This window comes from Vulpes lagopus, chromosome 3 (assembly GCF_018345385.1).
Source record: "Vulpes lagopus strain Blue_001 chromosome 3, ASM1834538v1, whole genome shotgun sequence".
Taxonomy (NCBI): Eukaryota; Metazoa; Chordata; class Mammalia; order Carnivora; family Canidae; genus Vulpes; species Vulpes lagopus.
Genome location: NC_054826.1, coordinates 107,436,103 through 107,454,348, shown reverse-complemented (window position 1 = coordinate 107,454,348; position 18,246 = coordinate 107,436,103). Strand labels below are relative to the sequence as shown.

Below are 18,246 nucleotides of genomic sequence, written 5' to 3'. Positions count from 1 at the left end.
TTCATTTACGTGACCTGCTGGCCACTCTCGTAGGCATCTGGCTTTGCAAGCCCAGGTTGGAAGCCAAAACTGTTTGCTCAGCGGTGACCTTCGTCTGTGTGTTTTGCACACGTGGGTGTTCCTTGCCTCCCCCATGGCCAAGTTAGAACAGGCACAGGGCAGTATCCGTCCGGGGCTAAGTGGTAAAGTAAACCTGAATCCCTCCAGCCAGAGAACCCCAGCCGGGCCCCACTTTGACTCCAGGCTCTGTCTTGTGACCGCTCATTGTGCCAGAAGGACTCAGCCACCAAAAACTTGCTTTTAATTGTCCCACTTGCTCAGGAGCAAAAGTCCAAGGCTCTAGGCCCAGCTACTGCTGAGGTCTCTTGGGGGACGGCTGCTCTCTGGGCCTCAGTTTACCCATGTGTCCAGAGAGGAATATGACTTGAGGTTCTCAGGTTCTTTCTTCTATAAGCCTCCTTCTTGCTCTGACTTTCTAGGACTGAGTCCAGGCTACTCTAAGTTTTGGTCAGGCAGGAAAGGTGGGGGCCTAGACGCAGGAGTCACTCAAAAGTATTGACATTTCCTAAATATTAATAAAACCAATGGGTGTTGCCAAGTGGCTGGGCCAGGGGCCAGGGGCCAGCACTGGGCCCCAGCCACGGGGCATTGCCCTGGAAGGGAGTGTGCCATCTTCCTGGATGAAGGTCTGTAGCAGCCCGAGGTCAAGGGAGATAGCAGAGCACCATGGTTGAGATCACAGGCTCTGGACTCTGCCAGGGTTTTCCACTTAGCTGCTGGGTGACCTTGAGGAAGTTACTTATCCTCCCTGAGCTTCCGTTTACTTCCGTGGAAAACAAAGATAATACCCACCTCAAGGTCATCTGGGGGATTAAGTGAGCTAAAGCATGAAGAGGGACTGGGTCTGGCACATGAAAAAGCTCAATAACTATTGGCTTTTATTTTTTTTAAAGATTTTATTTATTTATTCATGAGAGGCATAGAGAGAGAGAGGCAGAGACATAGGCAGAGGGAGAAGCAGGCTCCATGCAGGGAGCCCGACGTGGGACTCGATCCCGGGTTTCCAGGATTGCGCCGTGGGCCAAAGGTGGTGCTAAACCGCTGGGCCACCAGGGCTGCCCACTATTGGCTTTTATTAAAAGGGGCATTGGCAAGTGGGTGACTAAGCCTTGGTGGTAATGCCACCTTGGTTTCCCCATAGCCAGTCTGGGGAGACCACAGGGCTTCTGCTGTCCCCACAAAAGGGGAAGGGAGCATTTGAGAGCTGGTACAGTGTGGTGCTTGAGAGCATGAAGCGTCTTGGTGCCGCTGGTGGGGGTGGGGTGGAGTGGGGTTCAAGCCTGAGAGGCTATGAGGGCCCTTCCAGAACCTTGCGCTGAGGTTCTGGGGGTGCGATCCAGGGCAGCTTGACCACAGTTCTGTCGTTGGAGGTCCTCCTCCATCTCACCTCTGCTTTCTAGGTGAGGCACCTGCCAGGCTTCTGCTGAGTGAGTTCCCAGGCTTTCTGCCCCAGGCAGTTAGGCATCAGGCCAAAGCCAGGACCAGCACCTCCAACAGATCCTGAGTCTTACCCAAACCACCTACTCCCTCTCGTGCTCCCTGAGCCCCCTTTCTGGCCTAAGGAAGCAGCAGCAATAGGTCTGAAGGGTCCAGTTAGAGCCCCTCCTGTCTCCCTGCCATAGATTGGCTTCAGTCTGAAGAGAGAACAGGTCCAGATTCCCAGCTCAGCCCCCACATGGGGAGCCGTGTAATATCAGGGTTGGGAGGAAGCGGTGGAGCATTTTTCAATGTCAAGTGCTCCATGCTGGACACTGGGCGCTGCTTTCTCATTTATTGCTGAGAACAGCACCACATTAACCCAGAGGGAGGATTTTGGCCGCCCTCTGTGAGCCACCAAAGTGAAACTGGCATTTGAACTTCCTGGGTTCAAATCCCACCTGTACCGTTCCTGAGCTATGTGACCTTGGACAAGGCAATGTCCTGTGCCTCAGTTTCTTCTGATGCAGTATGGGGGTGATAATAGCTCCTATCTTCAAGAGTTATGGCGAGGCCTAAATGAGCCTGTTACAGGTAAAGTACTTTAGCAGTGCCTGCTACCTAAGTGTCTGCACTGTCACCTGGGCCACACCCTGAGGGGTATGCAGATGAGCTGGTCCAGGCGGGAGGAAGCCTGGGGACTCCCCACTGCACCAGCTCTCCTCCCCGGCAACTTTAGCCGGAGAAAGTTCCAACTGCCCCTGGTTGTTGAGATGGCCCTGAAAGGGGCCTGGACAGGACAGAGCCGCCTCATCTCCTGGTAAGGCCTCAGAGAGGCTGCTCAAATCCCACCTCTCTCTGAGGGTAGTTCCTCTGCATCTGTCAGATCACCCACCCCATCATATCAGGAAGGCCTCCCATTCCCTAGCCAGGGCCCACTATCCTGCAGGGAGATCTTCCCACCCTGAGAGCCCAGATATCTGCTGGCCCTGACCCCAAGTGTCTCCAGGAGGGGTGGTGAGGCCCCCAGTTAACATATTTTAGCATCAAAAACCACGACTCCCAGACCCTGCTTTGTGACTTTGGGCAAAGTGCTTTGCTTACCTCTCTGTGCTTGAGATCTCTCATCTACAAAGAGGGTGGTGCCAGTACCTGCCTTGTAGGATCACTGTGAGGATTAAGTGAATGTGAATGGCGTGGAGTACCCTCCTGGAAGGTTTGCTGTTAATGTTAGTCTCTGCAAGTCCTGAGCAGAAAGGGAATGGTAGCCCCAGTTTTACAGGTTAAAAAACAAAAAATGGAGACTTGAAGATGAAGGTCTTTACTCAGGCTTCCATATCTAGGATTCAGGGAACATTCTGGCCACTTTCCCACCATTCACATACAGTTCGCAGGGCAAGGCCAGCCAGAAGGATACCACAGAACCTAACCTGGGCTCTGGCTGCAGTTCTGAACATCTCTCTCAGCTTTCCTGCTCCCTCACCTCTGCTCACACCATGACAGGCGAGCACTGCAGCATGGGGGAATCTGCAGTGCATGCCCAGTCCTTTTCCAGAAGCTTCTAAGGCTTCCCTCAGCCCTTACTCCTCAGCCCCACGCCTAGGACAGTGGTGGAATTGCTGTGGGGGACTGGACTCCAAGTCTCTTAAGGGTAAGCTAGATCAGGTTCATGCTGTCTCTTCACCTCCCGGAGCCTGGCACGTGGGTTAGCTTCAGGAAGGGTTTGCTCCAGTCGGTGGTTTGAAGTGCATGTCACAGAGTGAAGGCCAGGTCCTGCCATGGCCTCCAAGGCCCTACACGCTGCCACTTACTCCTTGCTTCTTTTGGCTCCTCCTGCGCCTTGCCCTCCCCCTCCACTCTGCAGTCACGCTGGCCTCCTCACTGTTCCCTCAGCCTCTGCCAGGAAAGCTCTTCCACCATAATATCTGTTGCCTCATCCATAGGGCCTTTCCTGACCCCTGTTGCCTCGTCCTTAGGGCCTTTCCTGACCCCTCAACCATCTATAATTTCCTCCCTCATCCCCAACATTTCCTCACCTCTCCCTGCTTTGCTTTCCTCTCTATGACTTTGTACCCTCTTACCTACATCTCTTAGCTACCTTTCTGATTGTCTGCCTCCAAACTAGAATATAAGCTCCTTGAGGGCAGGTCTGTTTGTTTGGTTCCTGAATGGATTCCAGATCCAAGAACAGTGCCAAGCACAAAGGAGATGCTCAACAAATATTTACTGAATGTTCTGGAGCCAGACAGGTATCTCTAAGCCACTTCTTAGTTGTGTGACACCAGGCATGTCACCTAATTTTAAATTCTCTGAGTATCAGTTTCCTGCGCTTTAAGGAACATAATGGGAATAATATGAACTTCTCCCAAGATGGTTGTGAGGTTTAGATGAGTCTCCATATATACATAAAGATCTTAGTACTTTTAAAAAAGATTTTATTTATTCATGAGAGACACAGAGAGAGGCAGAGACACAGGCAGAGGAAGAAGCAGGCTCCCTGTGGGGAGCCCAATGTGGGACTCGATCCCAGAACCCCAGGATCACAGCCTGAACCAAAGGCAGATGCTCAACCACTGAGCCACCCAGGTGCCCCAAGATCTTAATACTTTATGTGGTTCATAAATGTTAGCTGTTATTTTTTTTTAATTTGGTTTATTTATTTATTTTAGATTTTATTTATTTATTCTTGAGAGGCAGAGACACAGGCAGAGGGAGGAGCAGGCTCCATGCAGGGAGCCCGATGTGGGACTTGATCCCGGGACTCCAGGATCATGCCCCAGGCCAAAGGCAGGTGCTAAACCACTGAGCCACCCAGGCTGCCCTTTGTTAGCTGTTATTAATAACCTTTAACCTGCACCATATCATCCCCATTTTACTGATGAGGAATAGAGGCACAGAGAAAGTGACTTAACCAGAGCTTCATAGCCAGAAATGGTGGTGGTCCTACCCAGGAGTGCCAGAATATGGGCTCCAGTCTCCTGAACTCAGCTCCATCCTCATTCCCCCCTCTGGGGGTTCTCAGGGAAGAGGTGAGGACTGTAGCTAAGGGATGGGCTCATCTCTTCAGGGAGCCTCTGGCTCACCCAGCTGCCTCTTCAGTGGTCACCACCTGTCCACTGGTGGACACCCAGTCATGGCCCGTGGGCCAATCCGCGAGTGGCAGGCCACCTCTGTGCTCTCAGCCCTCCACTCCTGTTGATCTCTCTGGGTCCTGGGCTGCCCACCTCACCCAAACAACAAGGCTCATGCCGCCTCCCACACCCACAAGGGCTGCCACAGGCCTTGGGCCCTCAGGCAGGTGGGAAGGGGTGAGGGCCAAGCCTGCTGCTTCCCTCACAGGGTCTGGCTGGGGAGGGTGAAAAGAGGCAGAGAGCCCGTTCCAGCTCTGGGCACCAGCTGCAGGCGAATAGCGTCACAAGCTATTAATAACCACCACGGATGTGCCCCAGGGAAGGGGCAGACTGTGCCAGCTGGAGGGGAGGCTGAGGCAGAGCCTCACAGCAAGGGGAACCCCAGGCCGCCCCTAGTGGGGAGGGCAGTGGAAAGAAGGTTATTTCCAGTTTCTGCTGCTTGATCCTGTGAACATTCCCGCTCTTCCTCTCAGTCTCCCCACCCAGGAAATGTGGGAGCTGGGTGAATGGTCTCCAAAGTCCCTTCTGGATCAAGCGGGTTCAGGGGGTGAGATTTAGCAGAGTCCAGACAGCCCCAATTTCCAGCATAGAAAACCAAGGTGTGGGGATCCCTGGGTGGCTCAGTGGTTTAGCGCCTGCCTTTGGCCCAGGGCATGATCCTGGAGTCCCGGGATCGAGTCTTGCATCGGGCTCCCGGCATGGAGCCTGCTTCCCCCTCTGCCTCTCTCTCTCTCTCTGTGTGTGTGTGTGTGTGTGTCTATCATGAATAAATAAATAAAATCTTAAAAAAAAAAAAAAAAAGAAAAAGAAAACCAAGGTGCAGTCAGGGTACGGCCTCAACTGAGGTGGTGCAGAGTCCTGTCAAAGCCAGGACAGAACCCCGGTCCCAGTCCCCTCTGTCCAGGCAATGCCGGTTTCATTCTTACAGAGACCCACCCAGTTAGATGGGCATTCTCAGCTCCCTTTTACTGATGGGCAAACTGAGGCTTAGGCGAGGGGTACCACCTGCCCGAGGTCACACAGCAAGAAGGGATGGAGCTGGAATTTGCACCCTGAGGGGAAGACAAGGAGGTGTTTGAGAATATTCTTCTCTTCCACCTTTTAAACAGAATAGAATGTTTGCTGGAACCTCTCTTTGTGTTGAAGGACCAAGGGGAGGGAGGGGCCTCATCTGGAATCTCTTAAGGGCTCCTTCCGAGGCCCCAACCCCCTGGTGTTGCATGTAGAAGTGTGCATGGGGTGACTGGAGACTTTTTCAGAGGAGAGGGTGCTAAGCCTCGGTGACCCCTGAAGAGATAAGAACCACTACCTAGCTCTTTTCATAGATTAGAAAACTTAAGAGAAGGAAAGACACAGGGCTGCCCAGAGCTCCCTGGGACCAGTAACAGGGGCTTGTGTTCTTCCAAGCACCTCATAGACCTTTCTCTAGGGCCAAGGACCAGGCTCTGGGTCCCCTCCCCACTCCCTGGCAGCAGATAAGAGAACCCACATGTGAACTGAATTCTGCACTAAGGTAAACAAAGGAGGGTCAAGGACCCCTCTAGGGAAGGTAGCGAACAGCAGAGAGCCAGACTGGGGCACCTGCCTTGGGGACATAAGAAAGGCTCTGTTCAGGGTGGGGTGTCCTGCCCCAGGAGTCTCACCCTTCCTGAGCATGGGCTGGGCCACTCCTCCTCTGGCCCTTCCCAGGGGGCCGGTGGGGGTGGGGTGTATCACAGCCCTGGGCTGTTGAGCCTGGGCAGATGGGCATGATCCCCGCCCCCTTGCATTTTCCTTTGGCTTTGCTAGACCACCAGCCACGCCTAGACCCTTTTACTCCCTAGGATCGTACCAAGTGAAAAGTTCCATTCCTGACCTGCCTCTGTTCGCTCAGTGCCCACTCCTCTCCCCAGAGATTTGTTCACGCATTCATACATTCATTCACCAAATATTGATTAAGTGCCTATGATGTACAGGCACTGTGCTAGCTTCTAGGGGATCCGCAGTGAACAAAACTAACCCAACAACATCCCTGCCTTCCTAGGGCTCAAGTTCCAGTGGGGAGGAGAGACGGCCACAATAGATATAGGCAGGCAATAAATTATATAATAAATTAGAGTAACATCCTCTCATGGGGGACGCTAGGGCAGAATAAGGGGAGTGCGGTAAGGTAGCCCAAGCTGAGAAGATGTTATTTGAGCAGAACTTAGGGGAAAGGAGCCATATGGCCGTTTAAGGGCAGAGGGAACCACCCCCAGGCCAGGAGCTGTCATGTTTGGGGAACAGCAGGGAGACCAGTGTGTCTGGAGCAGAGGGAAGGAGGAGACAGGTCAGATGGGTAAATTGAGGGCCCTTGTAAGGACTCTGGAATGAAATGGGAGCTGAGGGTGGGTGTGAGTGCTGAGCTGGGGAACAATGTGCCCTGAGTGGTTCCTGCCAGGCTCCCTGGCTGCTGGGTCAGGGAACGATTGTGGTGGGGGGTGGAGGGACCAGTTAGGAAGTTCCTGCAGTACCCGAGGGACCAGGATGGCTGCGGGGGGGGGGGGGGGGGTGGGCTCCCCTCCTCCCGCCTCTCCTAGCCTTGCACTTGGTGCTGGGCGGGCCTGGGTGCTGTCCTCGCCTGTGGTGCTGAAGACAGAAGGGCCAGAGACCAAGAGTAGAGAAGAGGAGATGGGCCGGGAAGTTCAGTGTTCAGTCTTTGTCTCTACCCTTTACCAGCTGAGTGGCCTTGGGCAGGCAGCTTAACCCCTCTGAGCCTCAGCATTCTGATATGCAACATGGGGTTGCTGTGACAATGACAGCCCCGATATGAAGCACTGGCATATGGAGAATGAGTGATGATTTGCACCGTATCAGTTTAGGAGCAATGAAAGAGAGTGGTTAGGCTTTTGGACACTGCAGTGACAGTGCCTGGCTTTGAATCTGAGCCCTGCCATTTATTGGATGATCTTGATCTTGATCTTGATCAAGTGACATGAGTGCTCTGGGCCTCAGTTTCCTCATCTGTAAGTTGGGGTGAATACAGTCCCTGTGTCGTAAGATATTGTGAGGCTTAGATAAGTTAATTTCGGTGAAGTCTTGGCACACATCCGGAATCCTTAGTGTTACAGTTATATCACTTTCCTCTTGCGTAGCACCTCTAGGCTCTCTGTCCCCACCAGTGTCACTCCCAGCCACGCCCCCCCCCCCCCCCCTCTGCTGTGCTCAGGCTGGGCTGTGAGAGGGAGAGCACACCTCACCCTACAGATGTCCTGGCCTCTAGCCCAGCTCTGCCATTGACCTTCTGTGTGATTTTGAACAAATCACTGTTTTCTTCTGGCCATCAGTCTCTGCGTCGTTAAAATGGGGCTAATGATACCTCACACAACCCCTGGGAAAATAACTATGTGCCTGCAGGGTCATTTCAAGAAAGCCAAGACATAAAAAGTTACAACTTGCCAAACACGTAAAGAATTATGCACCTAGCATTTGTCACACACTGGCTAAGTGCTAGGAATACCGAGGTGATTAAGGCATGGGGCTTGCTTTCAAGGAGCTCTTAGGTTTCTTGCTGGATTGTCAATCCCCTTCAAAGCCCATTTGTGGAAAACAAAACAAAACAAACAAACAAACAAACAAAAAAGCCCATTTGTGTGTTACCTCTTCCAGGAAGCCACCCTGACCCCACTGTCATGCCCTCCTTGGAAATGCTGGAGCACTTAACATTGCCTTTCTGGCCTTCCCATTATCTGAGTCCTTATTTTGTCTGCCTTCCTAATTCGTAGGTTCATGTCTTTTACCTGGTGCATTTCTCTAACCTACTCACCCCATGCCGGCACCCAGCACAGTGCCCAGGCCTGAGTAGATACGCTTGTCGGGAATCTTTAGGTTGCAAGTTACATAAATTCAACTCAAAGTGGCTTAAGCCAAAAAGGAAATGTATCGATGCATGAAACAAAATGGTCAGGAGTATAATTGGCTTTAGTCATGCCTACACCCAGGTGCCCAGAGTCATCAGAAACCTCTCTACTTTACGGCTCTGCCTTTCTTCTCTGATGCTTCATTCTCGGGCAGGCAATCCCCACATGGCGGCAAAGCCAGTCCCCACAGTTCCAGACTTTGTCCTCCCGCTTTGCATCCCGGGGTCAGGAGGTATCTCTTTCCTAATAGCTGCATCCAGAGTCCTAGGTCTAGATCCCAGTGGGTCCCCTTTGGTCACAGGTTCATCTCCAAACCAGTCATAGTGATCTGGTGGATGGGATGGATCTTCAGTAGACAACCCTCCTGAAATACATGGCCTGAGAGAGGGATATTCATGCTGAGCAGGAAAAACACCAGAGGCTGACTCAAGAAGCCACTGAAAATGCTTGAGCAAGGCAAGGAGTGGGTTAAATGTGGTTTTAAGACATAGATAAGGAGGCCTTGGAGGGAGAAGCCTAGAGGCAGGAAAGGGGGCTGGGGGGATCCCAAGCCAGCTCAGCCATGTAGGCTAGGGGAGTGAGGCTACAGCCCCTCACTCTACATAGAAGCAAAGTGAAGCAGGCCCCCTGTCCCCACTCAATACCTGAAATAATGGCTTATGGCTGCATTTGTCACGTGGCTTTTAATAATAAGACCAACCCAGAGCAGTGACCCACTACCCAGCAACAATCGTCTATTCAAAGGAATCCTTCCAGACAGGACTTTGTTAAGGATACCCTTGGGGCTTGCCTGTGCTAAGGGCACAGCATGGGTGTGGTGACCTGAGGGAGGGGACATGGGCATGGGGAAAGAGAATTAGACTCCCAGAGTGAAAGTAAGAAAGGACTGACTGGCTGATGGCACTTGGTCCAACCTCACCCCCACCCCCACCCTCCAATTTTCCAACAGATGGGCATCCAGTCTCTGCTTCTCTACCCCCAGTGATAGAGAATGCATTTCCTCCCTGATGTGACGTGAGAACGGTCTCATTTGGGGTTGCTCTCTGCTTGGGTTTACCCTCAGGAGCCTCAGAGGACACAGTATATACAAGCATGGGACCTGAAGCCTGACACCCTATATTAAAATCCAAATTACTTAGCCCATCAATACATCACTGTCCCTTCTGTAAGATGAGGTAATAATGGTAGCACCTACTGCCTAGACTTGTGATTGTCCAATAATTTAATCCATTATGGTTAGCCCAGCACTTGGCATATGGGAACACTCAATATATATTTACCAGTATTCTTATTTTCCCAAGAGACAAGATTAGAGCAGGCCCCCCACTCTTTACAGACTGGTCATCCTCCAGGCAGTTGGACACACAGAGGTTCAAGTCCTAGCTCTTTGGCTTCTTTGCTACATAATCCCTGGATTAGCGTAGTTCTAGCTGCTATAACAAATAAGCTCCTATAGCTCAGCAGTCTAACACAACAGATATTTACTTCTGGCTTCCATAAAATGCTGAGTGGGTCATCCTCATCAGCAGGAGACCTCCCACAGCCAAGCACCCAGGCTCCTCCTAGCTCCTAGCTTCACTGTCTTATAGAACCCAGGAGGCCTCTGAATCAAGCCCAGGTATAGAAGAGAGAATAGAGAAGCCCCGCCCACTCTCAAGAGACCCCACCCAGGAGTGACAGCCATTGTCGTTTCTGCTCACGTTCAACTGGGGAAACTGGTCACGTGGCCACACCTAGATGTGAGGCGAGCAGGAACTGTATAGTTAGTTCCCTGCTGACAGCTGCTTTCCAGCAGCAGCTCTGTATTATAAAAGAGGAAACACAAAGTTTCCATAGTCAATCACCAACTTCCTGGGCCTCTGTGCTTCATCTATAAATATATATATATATATATATATATATATATATATATATATATAAAAGTATCGCTTGGTTGTGGCAATGGATACTTACTAAAATCATTGAATTGTATACCTTCTGTGGGTAAATTTTGTGATGTATACAAAGTTAAGCTGTTTAAAAAAAAAAACAAAAAAAAAACAGGAGACATCTTGCCCTCCTTCTCAGGATACTTACGAGGACTCAGTGAAATTTTGCCAGGCTGGCACCGTGTGTATGTGTGTGTGATAGGGAGGAGAGGTTCCAAAGTGGGCCTGAGTTGGGTTATGCATTGGGTGTAGTTTTTATAAGAGAGGTACCCAGCTCAAGCCACCTGCCAACAGGAAGTGGTAGGCGGTTCTGTCTTGCTTCGTGCTTGGGAAGCCCTCCTGGCTTGTGGCGGAAGACCCAGCCCACAGGGCGAGAGTGCAACGGCTGCTGCTGAGAAGACCGGGTGACACCCACCTGCCTTCAGCAACAGACGGGAAACCAAGGGCCTCCCTCGGGGCCAGTGAGGACACACACTTGAGGTGCAAGGCCTGTGGGGTCCCCCGGAACAGCACAGTCAGCTTGAGTGTGGATAGTAGTGTCAACCGCACAGGATGGAAGGGGAGGGGAAGAGGGTAGCCACGGGCCTCCATCACCTGCTGGTGGGAAGTTCACAGTCACCAAATCCACAGGCAATGGTGATGAAGGTAAAAATCATTTTAGGTCAAGTTCCTGCCAATGCCAGGCAGGCGTATATGCCCTCAAGTGCTCGGGGAACCAGTGTGTCTTCCTTTACTGTCTGGCCTCGAGCCCCCGCCTGAAAGAAGTTGCTCTGAACCTGCTGCTGTGAAGATTAAGTGAGTTAATACATGGGAAGCACCTGGACAGTACCTGCCACCCAAGCCGCTCTCAGCGGTGGCCCAGCAAGGCATGAGTAGCTTTGGCTCAGGCTTTGTGCTCTCCTGGGTTCAGTTTCCCCACTTGGATACCCAGGGATCCAGACGAGACGCTCCAACATTCTGACTTGGGAAAACAGTAGTTAAGAGCACCGACTTTGGAGCCAATCCCAACGCGAGCCGTGTGACCTTGGGCAAGCTCTCTAGGCCCTCTGTGCCCCTAAAACAAGGATCATGAGAACACTCATCCGCTGTATCGTGAAGATGAGCTCATCCTTAGAGCAGGGCCCAATGTCAGTGGTAGCTGCTGCTGTTTCATTGTTGTGATTTCCTGGTTGTAACAGTGTGGCCGCCGAGGCCCAGACAAGTGACTGGCTCAAGGTCACCCGGCTAACAAGTGGCGTGCGGCAGGATCAAGGGCAAGCCTGCTGAGCCCTGAGGCCCGTGCTGTTTCTGTCACTCCCCACTGTGACTCTTAAATCACATGCGTGGTAACTGGGTCAGAGGCAGTGTGTACCTGGGGCTGTGACGCAGGCTGTGTGGATTAATTCCTTGTTGCCTGCCGATGCCTTGCAGAGAACAGGCCTGAAAGGGGCGGGGGGTGGGGTGGGGGGAGGTCATGAAGGAGGGACGGGTCAGTAGTGAAGACCCCCAAAACTGGGTCCTGGGAACCAAGGGAAGGGATGAAAGAAAGTTGGATCATATGTAGCCCCTACCCCCAGGGAGCTCTTGGTCTGTTGATGGGGACAGATGGGACAGGGTTGAGACCACCCCAAGACATTCAACAGGAACTGTCAGAGACACGCACAGACGCTGTGTGAATCCTGGGGCTCGGCAGAGGCAGAAATCAGCACCCAGGGCAGCAGGAAGGCTTCCTGGAGGAGGGGGACCTGAGGGTGGAGACCCAGAAGATCGCGGCTGGTGCGGGGGTAGGTAAAGGCAGGCAGCAAACCCGGCAAAGGAGACCAGAGAGAGGCAGTGCAGAGTGGTGGTCAAAGGGCTGAACCTGGATGCAGACAGCAGATGTGGGGCCCAGACCCACCCCGCTGTGGCTGTGCGCCTGACCCAGACTGGTGGCTGCACGGTGCAGCTCTGAGGCCAAAGCAGCAGGGATGAGATGAGCCACGCACCCAACAGTCTCTGGCTGAGGGAGGAGGGGAGAGAGGGAAGAAGAGCTAGCAACTTGCAGCTGCCAGTCAGTCTCCCAGAGGATGCAGACACAGCCCAAAATGGCAGGGCCAAAGCCCGAAGTGGAAGCATTGCACACCCGTGTGCCCCTGTGCCTGCACACCCACGGCCTGCCCAGCACAGCAACGGTCACAGAGTCCACACATCAGGAGAAGTAGGTCAGCAGAGCAGCTCGCAGCCTCTCACTGGCGGCCAGGGGGAAGAGTTCAAGGCATCGAGGGGGTGTACTCACCGGAACCCCTGGGGGAGAGGCCCACACTCCCCTCAGAAAGGGCCTGAGGCCGCTCACCCACAAACGGCCTTCCCTCTCCCTGCTGCATCAAAGCAGATGGCCCATGTTTCCTCACTCAGAACCGCACTCCCACTGTGTATGGGCATTGGACAGAGGTCAGGAGGGGTGACCCCTTCCAGCCCAGAAAGCAGGGCAAGACCATCGTGGAGAGAGGCCGTCCACTTTAGCCTAGTTGGTGGCTGCAGTAAGAAGGACCCAGTGCTATCCAGCCAGGGCTGGGACTGCAGAGACCTGGTGACAGGTGCCATGGCCCAGTTGGGTTCAGCACATGGAGGGTGGCGGCGGTAGGGGCAGCAGGACCCCGAGTCCTTGGGCCTGGCACCATCCCTCCCCCTCGGGGGGTCTCTGAGACAGGCTGATGCAAGCTCCAGGCCAGCCCCTCTGAGGGCTTTCATGTGGCGTTTCAGACAGACTCCTGGCATATGTTCAGACCAAAGGAATTAGGAAGGGAAAGGCAGTGGATGTGGCAGGGGAAGGTTCTATAGAACAGGGCTTGCTCATGAATGGAGGGGAAGGGGGCTGATTGGGGGAGCAGGATCCTGAGGCAGCAGAAGGGGCAGGAGCCAAATCAGAGGAGGGGAAGAGGGCCCCCTGCTCTCCCAGCCAGCCGGAGGACGTGCAGATGGAGCTCCGTTTGGGGCTGGGTGGGAGGCCAGGAAGTTCCCTCCTGATGTTCCTCCTCTCTGTGTGAAGTGGGAGTCTGGGTCGTGCCAAGAGGGAAGGGGAAGGCAGAGGAGGAGACTGGCAGGGGAGCGGCTGGGCCAGGGGGAGCACAGAGGGGCTCCCGGAGAGCCCACCCCTACTCACGGCCTCTGCTGGCTCAGCTGAGGGAGAACACAGATCACACTACTGAGGGCACACGACACCTGGCACTTAGAGAGCACTTACTGTGTACCCTGGCTAAGTCATTTAGGAAGTCACAAGCCCATAGGGACAAGGCTTGTTATATCCTTTATGTGGATGGAAAATTAAGGCAAGGAAAGATGAAGGTACTCGCCCAAGGCCATCCAGCTAAGCAGGTGACAGCTAGATTCAAAGCCAGGCCAGCTGGTTCCAAGCCTGCTTTCTCTCTGAGAGCCCTGGGCCGTCTTGTAGAGGTGGGGGGCTGGGGGAATGCTGGCTGAGTCACCTGGGACTTGGAGGTAGGAGGGAGTGAGGTGAGGGCAGAGGAGGTGCACTGAGAGGCAGGCTCCTGGGACTCAGCTTATGGAGGATTCTGTGCCTCTCCTGCTGGTACACGCACAGACACGTGGACACCTGCTCCTGGAAGCTCCACTCCCCAGCCCAACACCCCCCCCCCACACACACACACACACACTTGACAGACAAGAAATGCAGGCCCCAGATGGGCATTTGCTGGACTCTCTGCACGGCAGCTCTCTGCCCCCCAACACCGACTGGGGACAGACTCAGTACCTCTGATGCCTGGGTGTAGTTTGTGTGAGTCCCATAAGGGTCAGTCAGGCTATGAATGTGGAGGGTGGGGCTAGGGCGGGGTGGGTCTTTGCGGGACCTGCACTCTGCCTTGTGTCTGGGTGAGACTGGGGGAGGCTGGGTAGCACCCTGAGAGGACACATGTACCTGAGCAGGGCGGTGGTGTCTGTGGAGGGGCAGGGGTAGAAGGCCGTGGTTGGGTGTGTGGCCATATCTGTGCCATCCTGCCAGAGTTTGGGCTGAGACTACTTGGTTGAGGAATTTGATACTGTGACCCCTGCCCTCAGATATCACCTTCCCCACCTCCTGCCTTCTGTTCTCAAAAGCCCAGACCACATTTTATCATAATATATAATTCATGTGTTCACTAGGTTTATTGTCCATCACCCTCCTTGGAACATAAGTCCCATGAGGGTGGGATTCTTATGTGCTTGTTAGTGTTGCGTCCTCATGTCTCTGAACAGCAAGCCCCTGGCCAACAGCAGGTGCTGATCAATATCTGTGAATCGGAGCACCCGTGTGGACTTGGTCTGTGGAGTGTCTTTGTGTGACATAGGTTATGAGTGTGTGCCTTGTCCAATGCTGTGTCTGGATGACAGCTTGAGACAGACAGGCTGGTGGTACCCAGTGGGGACTGTGGGGGCAGTGACTGGTGTCTCCTGGGAGTGCTGGCTCAGCCCAAGGCCCTGATGCTTTGGGGAAAGGGGATCCAACAAAGATGCTTGTCGCCCCCTTGTGGCCATTTTGAGCCTGGCGTCCCAGGGCCCTAGGTACTGGGGAGGGAGGAGGTGGGTGGACTAGGGGGCCCCCAGCTTGACGTCACATTTCATGCCACATCCCCCATAACAGGGAGAAGATGAGCGTGGGCTGCCCAGAGCCCGAGCCACCCCGCTCCCTGCCCTGCTGTGGGCCAGGGACTGCCCCTGGGCTGGGTGCAGGCGTGCCCCTCCTCACTGAAGACATGCAGGCACTGACCCTCCGCACACTAGCAGCTAGCGATGTCACCAAGCACTACGAGCTCGTCCGGGAGCTAGGCAAGGGCACTTATGGGAAGGTCGACTTGGTGGCCTATAAGGGCACAGGTGAGCATCTGGGCCACAGGGTGGCCAATTTTGAGGGCCAGGGTGGGGACTTGTCTGGGGCTCTCGGGGACTCTCTTCAGGAGCCAAGAAGTCAGCAGGGAGACACAGTTAGTGGTCCAGGGGGAGAGATGCAACCTGAACAGCCCAGGGAGACCTGAGAGGGAGGTACAGAGCCCAGACTGGAGGGTGGGCTGCTTGGGGCCAGCTGAGGTCAGGAGAGAAGTCAGGGCTGGCAGTGGTGTTTGGGGAATCACCGGCATATTAGTGATAGCTGACCCCAGGGAAGTGGACAAAGCTGAGGGTGGGTCCTTGGAGACAGAGCACCCTTCTTAAGGAGAGGTAGGTGATCTCTCTGGGAGGTCAGAATGGCCAACTCCATTTCTCAGATGAGGACACTGAGACCCAGAGATCCAGTCAGTCATCTAAGGTCATGCAACTAGAGAGCCAGGGCCAGGCCCCAGTAGTCTGCCCCAGAATCTTCTCACTAAACCAGGAGTGCGATGCCTTCCCCACGCCATAGGCTCACAGCCAGTCAGGGGCAGGAACTGCATGACTTCCCTGCATGGCTTCTGGCAAGTCCCTTCCTCTTTGCTGGGTCTCAGTTTCCTACCAGTAAGATATGGACAGGCTCACGCTGTCTCGGGGATGTCAGGTGCAGGGGCGCAGGGACAGTGGCCTTCACTGCTGTGGCTGCTGCCCCATCAGGCACGAAAATGGCACTGAAGTTTGTGAACAAGAACAAGACCAAGCTGAAGAACTTCCTGCGGGAGGTGAGCATCACCAACAGCCTCTCCTCCAGCCCCTTCATCATCAAGGTCTTTGACGTGGTTTTTGAGACGGAGGACTGCTATGTCTTTGCCCAAGAGTATGCGCCTGCCGGGGACCTGTTTGACATCATTCCTCCTCAGGTACATGGTGTGGTGGTGCAGGGACAGGAAAGGGCCTCCTGGCCCCAGGACAGCCAAGCCAGGCACTCCAAGGGCGACAGCTGGAGGATGGGACAAGGTCTAGTGGGCACCTTCCTCAGCAGCTACGTAGGAACAGTGGGGACACCAGAGGGGAGATGAGGCGGCAGGGCCTCCAGGGGCCTCCTGGAGCAGGGGGAGTGCCAGGAGGGTTCCCGGCTCCTGGCTCTGCATTTGTGGTGCCTGCTAGGTGCGAGTCAGCTCTGGCGCCCAGGTGGCCAATGGCAGGGCCTCTCAGAGCCTTAGGTCCCCATGAGGGAAGCAGCGCAATCGCTGCCGCCAGGAGCTGGTGAGATGGTGCGGGCGGGGGCGCCAGTGAGCAGGGGAGAAGGGTGCGGGGTGAAGACTAGCGGGCCAGACTGGGAGCAGGAGCACCCCCGCGGTGGGGTGGGGGCAGGCAGCAGGTAGGGGCACAGGCCAGAGGGGACTGGCAGCAGTGGGGAGGGGGGGGATGGACGGGACGGCGGACCTGGGGCCCTGGACCAGCGTCCCTGAGCGCCGCCCCCCGCAGGTGGGGCTCCCCGAGGACACGGTGAAGCGCTGCGTGCAGCAGCTGGGCCTGGCGCTGGACTTCATGCACGGGCGGCAGCTGGTGCACCGCGACATCAAGCCCGAGAACGTGCTGCTGTTCGACCGCGAGTGCCGCCGCGTGAAGCTGGCCGACTTCGGCATGACGCGCCGCGTGGGCTGCCGCGTGAAGCGGGTCAGCGGCACCATCCCCTACACGGCGCCCGAGGTGTGCCAGGCGGGCCGCGCCGACGGCTTCGCGGTGGACACCGGCGTGGACGTGTGGGCCTTCGGCGTGCTCATCTTCTGCGTGCTCACCGGCAACTTCCCGTGGGAGGCGGCGTCGGGCGCGGACGCCTTCTTCGAGGAGTTCGTGCGCTGGCAGCGGGGCCGCCTGCCGGGGCTGCCGTCGCAGTGGCGCCGCTTCACCGAGCCCGCGCTGCGCATGTTCCAGCGCCTGCTGGCCCTGGAGCCCGAGCGCCGCGGCCCGGCCAAGGAGGTGTTCCGCTTCCTCAAGCACGAGCTCACGTCCGAGCTGCGGCGCCGGCCCTCGCACCGCGCGCGCAAGCCCGCCGGGGACCGCCCGCCCGCCGGGCCGCTGCGCCTCGAGGCTCCCGGGCCGCTCAAGCGGACGGTGCTGACCGAGAGCGGCAGCGGCTCCCGGCCCGCGGCCCCCGCCGTGGGGCCCGCGCCCGCGCCGGTGCCGGTGCCCGTGCCGGTGCCCGTGCCCGTGCCGGTGCCCGTGCCCGTGCCCGAGGCCGGCCTGGCGCCCCCGGGGCCCCCCGGCAGGACGGACGGCCGCGCGGACAAGAGCAAAGGGCAGGTGGTGCTGGCCACGGCCATCGAGATCTGCGTCTGAGCCCGCCCCGCCCCCGCCGCCGCCGCCGCCGCCGCCGCCGCCGCCGCCGCCGCCGCCCGCAGCGCCGCCGGGACCGCCCGCACCCGCGCCCCGCGCGCGCCACGCCGGGGGTGGGGGCGGGGGCGGGGGCGGGGGCGGGGCCGCTGCGAGTCCGACCGCCTTCCCCCCGCCCCACCCCCCGCGGCGGCCGAGGCAGGAGCGCGGGCGCGGGCGGGCGCGGCTCAGCCACCCAAGGACCTCTTGCCCGCTTGTGGGGCGGGGGCTGGGCGCACCGGAGCCGAGCCCACAGACCCGAGGATTCAGAGGCCCCCGGACACCGGACACCGGAGCAAGAGAGCTTGCGGGCAGACCCCCTCCCCCCACAGGCACACACCGTCCCGGACCCCGGAACCCTGACCAGTTGCCCCCGGCCCTTCGCACCCCCTGGCAGACCGTCCCGCAGCCCCACCCCCAATCCCCTCTCCTGGCCGCCCCAGCCTTGGACCCCCAGCCCCCCCACCCCACCCCTACCCGCACCCCCACCCCCCGCACGCACCCGGGCACAGAAGAGGAAGGACGCGTCGGGCCGGACGCTGGCGGGGAGGAGAGGGCCAGGAGCTGAGGGCTGAATGTTGCTCAGCTGCGCCCTGCCCCTTTCCTAGGAGGCTGCCGGGAGAGGCCAAGCCCTCTGCA

At 56.2% G+C, this 18,246-nt stretch overlaps 1 protein-coding gene across 2 annotated transcripts in view; it reads left to right on the top strand.

Annotated features, from left to right (window-relative positions):
• Positions 1-17,633, top strand: part of SBK1 (SH3 domain binding kinase 1) — a 46,622-nt gene extending 28,989 nt beyond the window's left edge. For both annotated transcript variants that reach the window (XM_041747505.1, XM_041747507.1), the window contains exons 2-4: positions 15,011-15,243; positions 15,949-16,151; positions 16,720-17,633. In XM_041747505.1, the coding sequence (XP_041603439.1) occupies positions 15,018-15,243; positions 15,949-16,151; positions 16,720-17,574 (1,284 nt within the window). In that variant the 5' untranslated portion in view covers positions 15,011-15,017 and the 3' untranslated portion in view covers positions 17,575-17,633. The remainder of the gene's footprint in view (positions 1-15,010; positions 15,244-15,948; positions 16,152-16,719) is intronic.
• The last annotated feature ends 613 nt before the right edge of the window (positions 17,634-18,246 follow it).